We start from the raw sequence: 15,522 nt of genomic DNA, 5'->3' as shown, positions 1-15,522 counted from the left end.
TTTGGAGTTAGGGAGACACTATGATGGTCAAAATGGCCTCTGTTTACTACAGAAAAACTCCCGTTTCTAATGTACACCGCAAAAAGGGAATTAAAAGTATAATTTTCTTGAAATGAGTGTATTTGTCCTTGATTTGGGCGGGTAAAGGAGATTATCTGCCAATGGTAACCCTAAAATAAGATAATTAGATAAACTGCAGTAGAAATAAGATGATGGAGATGAGTTGTTCCTATTTTAAGTGCAAAAATCTTATTCCATCGGCAGATTATTTAAACTTGCTGCTCAAATCAAGGACAAATACACCAATTTCAAGAAAATTTTAGTTTTTGTTCTATTTTTGCTGTGTAAGCTGGTGTTTTATGGCTTTTGAACAATATTATATATTATGAAAACAGCCATTAATATATTTTATAAGGATTTAATTTGATAGCTCTGTAGAACGCCTGTCCTTCTCTTCAGATGCAGCTTCGCACACTTGAAGATGTAAACCTTTGTCCGTTCTTCTTTGCAAAAAGCTCCAGCTGCTTCAGGTAGAATCTGTGAACAGCAATCTTTGGGTTTTCCCATCAGATTTAACTCCAGGCTTTAAGTAGGCTATGCTTTGACCTAAACCACATGTTTTTATCTCTAGTTGCATGTTTTGGGTGGTTTTCCAGCTGGAAGGTGAACCTCTGCACTTGTCTCACGTCTTCTGCAGCCTGTTAACAGTTTTCTGCCCGGGAAGAAAGAAACTCTGAGCACTTCACTTCAATTTGGCTCATAAATCATGGTTTCCTTCTTGTCACTCTTCAATAAAGACCAGATTAAGTGATTACCGAGCTAACAGCGGTCCTGTCCACAGCTTCTTCCACCTGAGCTCTGCAGCTCTGGGCTGCTTCTCCTGTCCTGGGGTGGGCGTCCATGTCTCACTGGGTCCAGCTGGTCCATCCTTCCTCCATGTCTGGACAGTTGATGCAACAGAGCTCCAGGAGATGTTCAAAGCTTAGGACGTTGTTTTATAACCTAACCCTGATTTAAATCTCCCTACAGCATCCTCCCTGCCCGGTCTTCATGATGCTGGCTCTTCTCTAGTGTTTTCTAGCAGACCTCCGAGGCCAGAAACCGAGCAGATCAATTTATTCTGAATAAAAAAAGATATTTGTTTATTAATTAATTGACTTCTGGGGGCAGTTAATTCAGGTCAAGGTAGAGGGGGTGAATACAAATGAACGGCACACGTTCCATTTGATCCACCAGATTTAATTTCAATAAAATAAACAAAAGTTTGTGGTTGTAACGTGACAAAATGTGGACAAGTTCAAAGGGGATTGACTAATCTCAAAATCTGCATGAAAATCTCCTTTTTTTTAAATGACAATCCTGGCGTAACGTTTATTTTAATAGTAAAACTGTTAGATATGGCTGAGTTTAAATATTCAGCCTCACTGGTTGTGCAGGATAAACAATGAATACCTCACCTACCAATGTGTTGTAACACGTCGCTGTCGGCTACTGTTAGTAATCAGGAACACGCTTGTCCTTCCTTCACCTGCACACTCCTGCTGTTGCTTTTAAAAACCCAGATTCAGCTCAGGTTAAGCTTTCTTTTTCATATTTGTAGCTTTTCTTTAGTCATATGGGCTTAATTTCTTAAACTGCTGTAAAGAAAAGGCTTTGGATGCGGGTATTCATGATTCGGTACAATTGAGCGTGACGCTTTTCTTCTAACCAATTAAATAATTGGCTCTCATGACCACTCTGCTGCCAACTTCCTGTCACATAAGAAGGAAGCAAAAAGACGGCAGATTAATTGTCACATTAATACGATGAATATTAATGTCAACAGATTTCACGCAGGAAATCTCATTTTACGGTTGACATTATTTTCTACAGCCTTCCTACTATGAGTCAGTCCAAAAAAAACGATTTTTTTTTTTTTGTTTGCCGTGACGGCGGATGACTCCACTGAGCAACAGTAGATGAGAGATAGCAGAATAATTGTTTAACGGACTGGGTAATCGGACCATCTGCGGGTTTCGAAATGTCAGGGAAGCGTTCCTCTGGTTTCACACCTAATCGTTTTTTTTTTTTTTTCTTTTGGGAATACAGGAGGTTGTTTAGGTTCGCAGGCTGAGAAGAGGCCAACTGGCACAGCTGGCATTATCTAAACACAAACCAGACCTGGTTGGGTTTATCTCCTCGCGTCTCCTCCGCTCCCCAAATCTTCTGTTGCAACATGGAAAAGCAGAATTTAATCAGGAAGAGCTCCATCCTGGGTTCACGAAGCCTCCATAACAATGCATCTTAACGCATTTTACTGTCAGCTGAGACTAAAGTTGAGATTCTCTGCAGATAAAATGCTTTGATGTGAAATAAAGATCAATATGTGGCCTTGCTGTTGAGTTCGTCGGCAGATTTATGAAGCGTGTCACTCATAAAAAAGATCCCGGGATTCTCGTTAGTGTGCATTACTTTGTGAACCCCTTAAAATATCTGGACATTAAAAACAAATGTGGTGGTTACTGCCAATAAACTTAAAAATCGGTCATCACTGGACCAAAAAATCAGCCTCCTTCCATCGTTACGCAGTCCTACAACCTAAAACCTGAAGGATTGTGTACAAAAAGGACCTTTAAGGGAAATGTTTTGATGCTGTCGAACACAGTGCTCGATGGCTTCTCTTTAATTTGCAATAACCGTGGTTGATCGGTTGGATTTCTATTATTATTATTATTTTTTTTTTATCTAAAAGGTCAGTTTGAGATTACGCTGCTATAATAAATGTAATAATGGACACAGCAGAACACTGGCCTGTAGTGGCTTTCTAAGGCTTATTTAATATAAAACCCTAAAATCTCATGCAGCCATGTAACGTCTCATTATGTAATAACGCCGCAATATGTAATAATGTTGTAAAATCAGGCTTTAAAAGTAATAAAACGTCATTAAAACCACATTATGTAATAAAGTTATTACATTTTGCACAGACTATTACAAAAATGTTCTCTTTTTAGAAATGGTAATGTGGTGCATTATGTAATAAACAATCACAAACCAGCGTTTGTGTTCACCCTAATAAATACACCTGTAATAATGATCATGTCCCAGATACTACACATTAAAATCTTTGAAACTTTTTTCAGTAAATGCTAAACTCATTCATTTTTTTCTTCAGCAAACAAAATAAATAAACTTCTGTCAGCGTTGGAAACAAAAATCCAAAGCCTCAATGTACTTTTTAAACCCCCAGCATGAGTCTGTGACTTGTTGAATAATTACTGGCTGTGTTTTGTTTATCAAGCTTCATTTTGTATCAGTAATAAAAAAAAAACAGATTGACAGAATTTATGTGAAACTGCAGCTGAGTGAAAGGGGCCATGTACGCTGCACATTTGTGTGCTTTTACCAGGGCTTAACTTCTCTCTCGCTCTGTCTTTTACAAAATACATTTTGCGTCAATTATTACACAATGTGGTTTCAATGATGTTTTATTACGTTTTAAAGCCCAGTTTTATTACATTATTACCTAATGTGGCATCACAGGCCACCTTTGGGGTTCCCCAGGGCTCAGTCAGTGGGCCCATTTTGTTCAGTAGCTATTAACTGCTCCAAATATTTGGGCAATCCAGTGAGAGGATTTCACCAAACATGTATAATTCATTTGGGGATTATTAAAAAGGACATGATATTCTGAACCCTGGAGCTCCACTTCTGGCATAGCTTTTATTTTGGGCATTACTGAAGGGTTTTATTTATGTTAATGTATTCAGAGTCATGGGGAAACATGTTTAGCAGAGTATAAATGGCATTACTGAGGATTTATGTTTTGTTTAGGATGATTTCACTCAGGAAAATCTTCCACATGTATTTAATCTTAAAAAAAAAAAAAAAAACAACCACAGCCCATGATATTTCCACTCCCATGCTATTATTGACTCCTGATATTAATGAAAGCCCAAAGCATTATATATCCACCACTGGGCCTAGCAGCAATTCTGGACCCTTTTCTTTTTAAACAGCCTCTGGTTGTATATGAAATTACTTGCTTGCCAAATTTCAGTAAATATATTTTGGTTGGCGTACACCAAAATAAGTGAATGTGGCCCATTGCCATGCCTCTCCAGGGTCTACTGATACTTATAACTGTGGAGGGTTGATGGCTCCAATTCTTTCTTAATTAACAAGTGAAATGTTCCACTTATGGCTCATTTCCGCTGCTGAAAGCTTTTCCAGGAAGCAGAGATATGTGGGGCCGTTATTATGGCCCCTGTGTTTCCACTGCATTAACTTGTATACAAGGAAATTACCAGAGTAGTAATTTACGGCAGAAAAGTTGGGAGGCTGCAATTTCTTTATTTTCCCAGTGCTTCTTGGTGGAGTTTTGTGGATGTAGAGTAACAATTTTTAATGTAATTTTCAAATAGTCTACAGCACATATTGCCTTTTAAATTATCATTAATCATTAAATATTGATTTTATTCAATTTTACTTTATTTTATTGTATTCTTATTTCTGTCTGCACCATCATCACCAAGTCAAATTCCTTGTATGTGCAAACCTACTTGGCGATTAAACTTGATTCTGATTCTGAAATGTAACTGAGAGATTTTCATATTAGTCTGTAAAAAAGATGGAGAAAAGTGATTAGTGTAAGTAATATTTTAGGATTTAAAGCAGCTGAAGTTCTATTAAAAACCACCACAAACCTCGTGGATTCTTATGATTTGTTGTAAGGAAGTGAGGCGCCACTGCTGCATTTGTGTGGTTCATTCTCCTTAATCACACAGGATTAATTTCTTAGATATGGGAAGGTCACACTCCTGATTTTATTGGGATTCTAATTCAGTTTCACAGTGTAAATGTTGTGAAATGATCACAAGTTTAAAGCTAGAACACCGAGTGAACGCTGGCCGCAGACTCCACTTAAAGCTGTCGGGCTTAAATCTGTTGCGTTTGCAGCTTTTCACGGACTTTGTGACTTTTTAGAGGTATAAAGTGTAATTGCTGTGTCAGAATCACTGGTTTTACTTTTACCGCTGGCATTTAAGGCTTTTATTGTCACAGTGAGATCCAGTCTTCCACGCACGGAGCAGCTGAAGAAGCTTCAGTCAGCTTTGCTGCAGTGGGAGGACGTACTCATTGTCAGCGGCCCTGTTTTGGCCTCAACAATAATCCGCCACGGTAATTAGGGGGAAAATGTCCTTTGTCAAAATGAGCCTTAAAGGAGCAATAAGTAATAATGACACCTAGTGTTGAATCGGAACAACACACACAACAATCTGCTGCTGCTGTGAAACTCCACTGAATTTTTCTTTACACAGGATATAATGTTGTATTTCTGATCTGCTTCTGTTTCTGACTGCCATGTTTGCAGGCTGCTGCTCTTTTGCCCAAATAAAATACCAAATGCACTCTTTTTTTGTTTGTTTTTTTGAGAACCCTGGGAACTCTCATGTGATTGGCTCAGGAACCAGGAAGTAAACGCGGGCTACGCTGAACAGAAGTCGTTCTGGACCGTACCTCTATCTTTGAAAGGACAAAAAACTTGACTAATACATCATTGATGGAGAGGACCGATTGTTTAGAGGGAAATTTACTTCCATCCTGGGTGACAAATGAGAAGGATTTAGGTTGATTTTACAGTAAATCTCTTGCTTATAGCTCCTTTAACAACTAGCCTTAAACCATGATAAGTCTGTCGCCGTGCCTTATAATTGGGAGGATTTTGTTCCTTTTAGTAAATTGTGGACCATTGAAACATAGTCCTGCTTACTGTGGCTAAAATACTTAACCTATCCAGCTTATAGAACTAGGATGCATAAAAATGGTGGAACCATCACTCCTGATACAGCTGTTTCCACCACTGCTTGATGACTTCTCTTTCCTTCCTTGAATATCTTATTTTCTTTGTGGGGTTTTTAGCGTTTTACCAAAGCATATTTCTCCCTGAGTCTATATTTCTATGAGATGTGGTTTAGCACCAGATCCTTCAGACTTGAGTAGAACGACATTCATTACTGGGTAAAATCGGCTGATATTACTGGAATAACTGCATATGACACATTGCAGCGGAGCTTGTAGTTTTCCGTTGTAGCTGTTTCATGTTTCGTCTTTCTCGTCTTCCTCTCTCTGCGTCGCATTGGTGAGCGATCGCATGACATGAGGTCATGGCTGTAGGACTCTGATGATCCACCAGCTACTATTCATCCAGCGCTCTGGGGTGTGTCCAACATTACATTACGCACTGCTGGCACCCAGACACAAATATTTACACACACCCATACACACGCCCATACGTTTATCACTCGGCCTGTTTTCTATTAGAAATAATGTGTGTGTGAAGCTGTTGTTTAGATTTACACAAGAGCCTTGAAGCGGACCGTCGCCTTAACGTTTACGGTTTAAATGTCTTCGAGGAGGAGCCGGTGGGTCCAGATCCGCTCCCACGCAGATGCACTCATTGTTACCAAGAATCCCAGCAAGTTCTTGGTAGTAAGCTGATGCCTTTATCTGTAAATCTCCACTTTATGTGCCCTGTGAGCCCGTTTTCCTGCTTTGTAAACACAAACTTCCAGATAGAGGATGCAGATAAAAGCGGCTTCGCCCAGCAAACCAAACTGCTTCCCACCTGAGCAGCGTTTGATGTGACGCTGTTCGACACCGTAGGGACATTAATTATGTTCACCGGCCTCAGGTACTACATTGTTTCTAGTTGTATTGTTGCAGATTTAATGATTAATGTCACAATTACACATCTTTCTATGGTAATGGACACATTTTAAGCTGAAGGAGCTTAAGTTTTGTGTCATATTTTGTCGTTTATAAATCAAAAGGCATTTAAATGTATTGGCAAAAGTTGCTTTCAGTCAATTTAAACATTCGTTTTAACAGCTCGCTGTCATATTTTATTCTTTACCTCCTGAGACACGTCCAACAAAGGAGGAAGTGACAGATGACTTTGATTTAAAGCCGTCATTCAGAGCAGGAGAATGTTTGTTTTAACGGCAAACCTCCTCACTCCTCTGGCTGCCTTTGAGGAACTGGGATGCACTTTCAGATGTTTTCGCTAATATCAGTGTCTGGTTCAGAGGCAGGAGGAAATCATTCGGAACAAATTAGGCATGGAGATTGTTTATATTCTGTGGAATATATCAAGTTTCTAGAATAAGGATTGTAGCTCAGTGTTGATCATATAGTCAGGCTAGCTGTGCATCTTTGGATTTCAGTGCACATGTGATTAATTAAAGATGAATTTTATGTTTTCTTTCTTTGTGATTACAGTTTTTGATCGTGCAGGAATGATTACTTGGCCCCCTGTAGTTTGTTTTCCGTGTATTTATTTGACCATTATATTGTCCACGTTTATTTGGTGACACCATCGGCCTGGAAATGTCACACTTTCTCATATTGTGATGGTTGAAAGATTTAAAAATGCTCTAGATTTTTACTATTCAGGCGCAGATCTAAACCTAAACTTAACCAAGTTCTGTTACATACACTTTCATGAATATGAAATGTAAAAAAACAACAACATTAAAACCAATGAAAAAAAATAAGAAACAATGCAGAAGTGTCATTAGACAAAAGTGCCACCATGGAGATTTGGGAAGAATCTCCTTGTTCATCGGTGAGTTAAATAAATCTTTAGTAAACGCTCAACAGTTTCAGATCCTCTGTAATTTGCATACTTCTGTGTTGTCTCTCTTTAAAAGAACAACTTTCTTGTGATGAGCTTTTAGTCTTGTGTTTTTACCCTAGAACATTTGCGTCAGTGAACTAAAATCATCCCAAATCATAGCTCTACTTTTTAGAGCGGCACACTTTAAGGAAGTGCATATATTTACATTTGCTATGTCGCAATGGTCAGATAATGATTGGCATAATTCAGATGCCAATCATTCATACTGAACTGCAAAAAGGAACTAAAAGTAAGTAAAATGTTCTTAAAAATAAGTGAATTTGTCCTTGATTTGAGCAGATTAATAAGATTATTTGCCAATGGAATAAGATCAAAATAAAATAGGAGCAACTCATCTCCATCATCTTATTTTAAGTGCATTTTATCCAATTATCTTATTTTAGGGGTTAAATACTCATTCCATTGACAGATAATCTTATTTATCTGCTCAAATCAAGGACAGAAACACTCATTTCAAGAAAGTTTGACTTGCTTTTAGTTCACTTTTTGCAGTGTGTATACATACAACATAAAGGCCAGTTGGGTGGTCTCTAACTGGCCTTTATGTTCACTATGTGCATATTTTAAGGAGCTGAGATGCTAAAGCTAACAGAAAATGAGGGATTGCAAAGATTTAGGAAAAAGTGGGTTATTCATAATATTGATATTGCAATGTTCATCAAAAGTGTTGCAATTACATGTTTTCTTACTGCTGTCACTGTGTTTCACTGCTCAGACCTTTATGTTGAGATAACTCTTTCCTCTCCCTACTGACATCTTTAATTAACAAAATCTTGTTTTTTTTCCTCAGCCCCATGCATGAAATTCCTCTTACTTAGAAAATGTTCCTCTCTGTTGTGTCCTTTTCATCTTTTCTTTTTACTTTCTTTAAGCTCAATCTAAGCGTTGACCTGTTTTGCTTTGATCCTGTTTTTTACGTTTCATCCTGGGCTTTGATGCTTTTACTTATCATTTCTGCAGCAGGTCATAAATTGGAGTAATCCTTGTTGGCCAACCTCTTCCAGGTCGTGTAACCAGGCTGCTGTTTGTGCAACATCCTGTCTTAATGTGGATTGCTGCAGACCGAACACTTCACACAGGTTCTCTTTTAACGCTTTGGACACAATCAGCTTTGCTTGCTGTGCTGTAATTAGTTACTCAGCTAAAGCCGAGCCTAAACCCAGGGATATTTCCAATGTAAATACAGCTTATCTGCCTCAGATAGCTCTCCTCTTATGAAAGTTATTTCATCATCCGTGCCTTTCGGTGAGGACGGTGGTTGTTTTTGGTTTAAATCCCACGGATAAGGCATTTAAGGAGGGATCTGCGTTTATTCCCCCGAAGCCTGAGATGAACTTTTGGGTTTAACAAAACATAAACGGAGAAGTCTCACCTCTGTGACCATGTCTCCAGCTTGGTAATAGTTCTTGTAGTCTTGTCCCGAGCACAAATAGCTGAAGTTAAGCATCCATAGGAGCACAGCTGGTATCCACATAGTGAGATGGATGGAGAGAGGGAGAGGGAGGACGCCGGTGAACTTGATGTGCAGGAAGGTGGAGGAACAGGAAGGCTACGACCGATTAGGCTCCTCTTCTCATTCTATCCGGGGACAAAGTTGCTCCTCCCGTGCAGGTTGTTGGAATTAGGAGAAGCACCTGAATAAATCATGATGAAGAACCCTTCTCCTCCAGTTTCAGCCAAGCGCAGCTCGTCTCTCCTCAGACCCGGTTCCTCTTCTTGGGCTGCGGCTCCTCCATTGCTGTGAATTTGACGACAGGTGTCCCTCTGGGTTTTGTCTTCACTTTGTATCTACGTCTGCGGTGGCCTTCAACTCCAGTGATCCCTTTCTCCTCAGCCTCGGTTGTCCTCGTCTGTCTCCTCTCGTCGTCCTTCGCACTTGTTCACCTCGTTTGCTTTCTTTATCTCTCTGTTTCTCCTTCCCTTCACGCAGCAGCTGTGCAGATTACCGCTGCCCTTTTTTTTTTTTTTTTTTTTTTAAACTCTGGCTCCTGTTTCTTCTTTCAAAGCCTCCAGGGCAAATCTCTCTCTTTTTCTCTTCTCTCTAAAGCTGTCACAACTTTTCCGTCTGGCTGTCTGATCCTTAGAAAGGCTTCAAAGGGAAGGAACAGAAAACAGGAGAAGCGTATTTCAAACCCTGTTCCTAGAGTTTTGCCAAAGAAGTCCAGCTTTCGGCGTCCAAACGGAGTGAATGCGCGTGTTTCTCCCGGGCGTCTCGCTGGAGTGAATGAGGAAAAAATACAAGAATGGGAGGCTTGTATGCGGTGGGCGGGATGAATGATCTGAGCGGCATGGGATCTGTGTGTTTCAGCTGATTATACTGCCCCTTTCTTCTTTATTTCCTCTGAAATTGCAGGTTGTGCCCAGGCGGCAGAAGTTACACAAATCTCATTTAAATTCACTGGAAAAGCCAGTTCAAGTTGCAGCTCTCTGCCCATTTTTTTCCCCCTTCTGTCAGATCGTCTTATTCTTATTTAACAGTTTGATTGTTAAATCCCACCTCCTTGTGGGATAGGAAGAGAAATGAAGCCACAGATTTGCTCCCACACCTGCAGCTCAGAGCCTTTTCTCCCTCTCACACTTCATCTAGCTCCATCTTTGTCCTCTTCCCTTCCCCCCCTCACGTTCTCTCTTGTTCTTTCTTCTTTTGGTTCATTCAAAGTCCTAAAAAAGACTTACTTCGCATACCTTCTTAACTATTCCGCCCCAAGGCTGTGAGCATTTGTCTCTATATTACAGGGCAGGAGGAGGGGAGGGGAGGGGAAGCCCTGAGCTCACATCTTTTTGTCTAAATTGTGAAAAAAAAAAACTCCCAAGGCAACGTAGTTGCAGACAAATGTAATATAAATTACGGGGGCCGGACAGCGAGATGGACTAAAAAAAGAGGTTTACGGAGAGAAAAGGGAGGCTGACGAAGAGGAGGAGGAGGAGAAAAAGAGAAAGAGGTGTGTCTGGGAAACGCTCGAATGAGAAAACATCCGATTTCTGGGCCAGTCAAAGCCAGCCTTTTCGGAGGGATTAAAGACGCACACAGGCCACACGCACGCCGTCACGCACGCACCCGGTGGCAAGTGTCTGCTTGCAGCGCCCTCGCTTTATGTGTTGAAATCTGCACGGCTGAGGTCCACATTCCACTCATTGCTTTCCCCATTTCATCATGTGAACTCTGAGCAGGGCTGGAAACGAAAGAGAGGCGGTTGATCGTCAGATTCAGGATAAATCTGCTGCAGCAAAGATTTATTCCTTCATTTAAAAATAAGCAGCGGAGCCCGAATATTTACATAAAAAGACACAAAACCACATTTTCTAAACAGTACGACAATAAATCCGACTAAATGATTCCTTGCTGTGGGTCGGTTAAGATTAGCTGAATAATAATCCACTAAATGCCACCATAATGAGAGGGGATTGGTCTTTATTTCCACAGATTCAGAAGTTTTCACTCATTCCCTAATTTTGGCAGAAGTACGTTTAACTGTAAGACTTTGATCTTTTGTGAATAGTTTGCTGAAATTTTGGTCCATTCTCCCTGATAGAGCTGGTGTAATTCACCAGGATCGTCATGGCGGATCTTCCCTCCATCCAGACCCCACACATCCTGCGCACATCTATATTTACAAACTCACTACCTCCCTTTGTTTCTTTCTCTTTACATATGACCAAATGAACAACAACCACACGTATACACTGCTGTTTGTATATTTATACCTAATGTCTGTATGTCAAACTCCTTCATTATGCACACGGTCATAGCCATAAAGCTGATGATACTCAGGGATTTGCCAAATAGTTTAAAAGCATAATAATGTTAGTGTAGGTAAACGTCTGAATTTGAAGACTAAATTTGGGAATGTTTTTTAAGACAGCTCCTTTTTTCAGATGTTCTCCACCCAACAATTTCTCTTCCACATGGCCAATACGCACTACTATCACATAAAGACCTAATGATAATAATAATAATTGTTATTCTCATTGCAGCATACATTTAACCTGCCACTGTGCGGCACCTAAAACACAACAAAATGTAAAATTCTCTTGGAATGAGTGTGAATACTAAGACTTGGTGTATTCGAGCATTGGTTCTGCGTGGAGTAGCAGAAATTCACTATAAATTCAGACTTGTGCCCTATTTATAAAAAAAATGATGATGATAAATATTAAGCAACTGAAGGTCAGAGTTTTTTATTTATTTTTTTGCACTAGCAGAATAATTTTCTTTCCCCCCAGCTGTCCCTGCTCAGCATCGTCTCTGTTTACCAAACTCTGCAGCTCTCTCCTAACATCCTGTCCTCAGCTGCAGATATAGCTCCCTTTGCTCCAAACAGCAGGATCATTGTGCTCAACAAACGTGGCTCCCCCTCCTCTCGGGGGGGCTGTCACAGTTCAGAGCGGGAGCGTAGACCTCTTTTATTGAGCTGATGTTGGCTGAACAGGAAGCTCTCCTGCAGGTTCCTCTGAGCTCCTCTTTATGCTCTCTTGTTTTAGCCTTGGCTCAGATAGCGGGCTATAAATGCTCCTGGCCCCACAGGCAAGACAGGATGGTGGAAACTGATAAGTAAATATATTTAAAGCCACAAAAAAACACCTTCTGGCAGAATATACTTTCATTAGGACCAAACCTTAAGGATGAATTAATGATCTGTTAGAGAGAACAACCTGAATCTGCGTCATATCTTGTTGGCCAGAGCTTCTGAAAGCAAACTTCGGATTCTGCTTCGGCTACATCCACAACATAAATCAGAAACAAGTGGAGATTTGCTTTGGATTTGTAGTACAGCCACTGTTTTCTCAACATCAATCAGGATCAGACGCCACCGGCCGTACTGGATTTGTTTTACATCTTTGGCTTGTGAGATCCCCGTCGGAGTGTTGTAACGGTCTGCCAGGAAGCTCGGTAATTAAATGCTCTGTGGATTCGGCGTAATGACGGCTTGAGTTCTGGATTATCAAGACCCTCAATTACAGCCGTGATGCCAGCGTGTGACTGGGTGGAAGGAAAACTCCCAGTTTAGCCGTTGGCACATGAAGAGCACCGACCAGCTGTTGGGTCTGGTCACGCTCGCAGCCTTTTGTCCATCCTGACGCCACGAGCAAATGCCACGCCTTAAAGGGAGCAGAGTCCAAATGTTTGCTATCCACAGAGAACAAATAATCCTAAAATCGCCTCGTAGGTGGGCGCAGTAGTTTTCCTCCCGTCCAGTGTTGTAACAGTCTTGGATTTATCTTAGTACCTACGGGTTCATTAAGTAAGGCAGCTTAAGTTAGCTAAATATGATGGATGACGGTTAAATTCTCCTGTTCTTTTAAGACAAAGCGCTTACCCCCATGTGCTGCAATACACACCAGTCAATGCAGTCAACAGCATTCATTACCCTGAAAACTGTATCCAGAGGGATTTTATCAAGCTTTTGGTGGCTGGAGAAATATTTGTAGCAATTGTTTGCACACTGCAAGAAGGGAACTCAACTAAGTAATATTTTTGTATTTGTCCTTGATTTGAGCAAGTAAACAAGATTATCTGCCAATGGAATAAGATTTTTGCACTTAAAATAAGAACAATTCATCTCCATCATCTTATTTCAAGTGCAGGATGTCTAAGTATCTTATTTTAGGGGTAAAGATACTCATCCCATTGGCAAATAGTCTTATTTAGCTGCTCAAATAGAGGAAAAATACACTCATTTTAATAAAATTTTACTTGCTTTTAGTTCCCTTTTTGCAGTGCATGGTAAACGGAAGCTAATTAGCTGATGTAGTGCTAAGAAGGACTAAATGTAATCCTCAGCATATGTCTTTGTTTCCCCAGTGAGCAGAAGATGATGATGACGATCAGCCCCAAGCCTGTGAAGCTTAAGGTACGACGTTGTTGTTTTAATAGTAGTTCTGTTTTGCACAAATTCCTGTTGTTGGAGACAAAATGACACAATTCAGCTAATTTCCTCGTCATTTTACTGATAGACTGCACACATGGTACATTTTGATGAGATAGCGTTGTCGTATACAATGGAAATCGGCACTTTCGGCACAGTTTTGGCACATTTGGCTAAATTGTGCCAAAGTCACAGGTCTGCCTGGCACACTGCCCACTAAAGCCTTTATGAATAAATATACTTCAGCTGATTCAGCCCAAACTTGCTACAGTTAAAGTCAAGATGTGGAAATACAAAGTCAGAGGCGCCTCCTATGTTTCCAAAGTGGATTTCATGGTGCTTTACAATGTTTATCTCAGAAAATAATACATTATTTGTTCTCTGGTTAATCACCTATAAATCAGACATAGTGAGATTTGCCATTGTGTTTCCACTGGAAGAAAAAATAATATGCCTTACCTTGACACAGGTACCAAAAGTTTTCATTTAGACTTTACAGCTGTGAAGCTATATTTGATTTATATTAGGTGTTTAATTTCAGGCAGAAATTCTTTTTAAAACCCTCTGGTCTTAAGCTTTTGCAAAAATTAAGATGGATACAATTTCTTTTTTCTGTAAGTAGAAGCACATAGTTTCAAGCCTAACAATAAGAAAAACAGATCTAAAATAATATTACTGGTACTTTTAATGGGATTCGGCTGTGAAAATTCAATGCAATTCATGAAAAAATTGGGCCCCCACAATGGACCCTGGACCTCACCCAATAATGGGCACCAGCCCCCACAGCTGTATAGACAGCGGATGGGTGGATCTAAAATACAATATGAAAAGTTATATCTTAGACATTCATATAACAGTTAAATATTTGGGACTTCTTTAACATTCTCCAAAAAAAATGTTTAGATCTGATCCAGACAAAAACAATAATGAACAAAAACTCTCGTAATAATAGCTTTGTTCCTCTCATTCTGGCTTTGCTGACTGCTGGACTTGATCAAATCACAGACCACGCCATTGAATAGAAGTCATGTGTTTGACAGGGATCTGTACTTTTTGATGGACTTTGTAAATGTGTGTGATTTGGATCTTCCAGTATCATCACGTTGACCAGTGCAGATACAGGATTCAACCATGAATACCTCTTTTCAAAGTGCATGTCTGTCTATCTTTGTCCCACTGGAGCCTTTTCTTCTGCTCTTATTGATCATTCTGGTTTGGCTGTGTTGGAAATAAATGTTTTCGTTGTTTTGTCTATTTTGTACTTTATTTTTTTCTTTAGAAAAGTTTTACATCAAATCAGAAGCAAAGAAAAACAGAAAAATAGAAATAAACTCAATCTGGGGTTTTAACAAAGAATATTACAAATAAGCGTTACAGATGCTGCAATCAATAATGATATAAAGCCGTTAGGGTCAAAGGTGTGTGTCCCATTTTTCCCAAAGGACCTCTCCCTTTGCTTTTTGTAAACTCAGATTAAAAGTCAGGCGCTCCATATCCCAGATATTATCATCAATGGCCATCCATTGACCAATGGTGGGGGATCCCTGGAAAGCCATCTCTTAGTTATGGCCTGTTTACTCTCTGTCATCCTTATTTTTATAATATATTTATCAACTTTTGATCTGTTGGGGTCACTATTGCCTAAATAAAAAGCTAAACAGGTAAATTCAGTATCCTTGCTTAAAACAGCTTTGACAGTACGATGAACGCCCTCCCAAAAAGTCCTAAAGACAGTGCACCCCCAAAAATATGTAAGTGGTCAGCAAGACAGTGATCACAATCCATTTTCATGTCTGTTTTGGGGTGATAAAGTACCTAACACTATTTTTCCAAGAAGTTTCTTGGAAATAAATGTCACTTCTTTAAATTTCTTTGGGCCACAATCACTATATTTTGTATTCTGTCCCACAGTTTTTAATTTAGATTGTCGTGCATTTTGATGTTTTCTGAGGTGAACCTGGTTTAAGGACCCAAAGT

The 15,522-nt window shown here is 39.8% G+C and overlaps 1 protein-coding gene and 1 long non-coding RNA gene across 3 annotated transcripts in view; one reads left to right on the top strand and one right to left on the bottom strand.

Annotated features, from left to right (window-relative positions):
* LOC105917414 (vascular endothelial growth factor C) overlaps positions 1 to 10,264 on the bottom strand; it is a 25,040-nt gene extending 14,776 nt beyond the window's left edge. The window contains exon 1 of the mRNA XM_012852210.3: positions 9,051 to 10,264. Coding sequence (XP_012707664.2) covers positions 9,051 to 9,152 — 102 coding nt within the window. The 5' untranslated portion in view covers positions 9,153 to 10,264. The remainder of the gene's footprint in view (positions 1 to 9,050) is intronic.
* Positions 1 to 15,522, top strand: part of LOC118557819 — an 18,943-nt gene extending 3,421 nt beyond the window's left edge. The window contains exons 2-3 of one of the 2 annotated variants that reach the window (XR_004928036.1): positions 13,482 to 13,530; positions 15,497 to 15,522. This is a non-coding gene — a long non-coding RNA (uncharacterized LOC118557819). Of the gene's footprint in view, positions 1 to 13,481; positions 13,531 to 15,496 lie in introns of those variants that run through there. The other variant, XR_004928035.1, reaches the window with a different exon arrangement.

Source organism: Fundulus heteroclitus, chromosome 24 (assembly GCF_011125445.2).
Source record: "Fundulus heteroclitus isolate FHET01 chromosome 24, MU-UCD_Fhet_4.1, whole genome shotgun sequence".
NCBI classification, from domain to species: domain Eukaryota; kingdom Metazoa; phylum Chordata; class Actinopteri; order Cyprinodontiformes; family Fundulidae; genus Fundulus; species Fundulus heteroclitus.
Note: the sequence above shows the minus strand (reverse complement) of the source record. Positions and strands in the feature narration are given on the sequence as shown.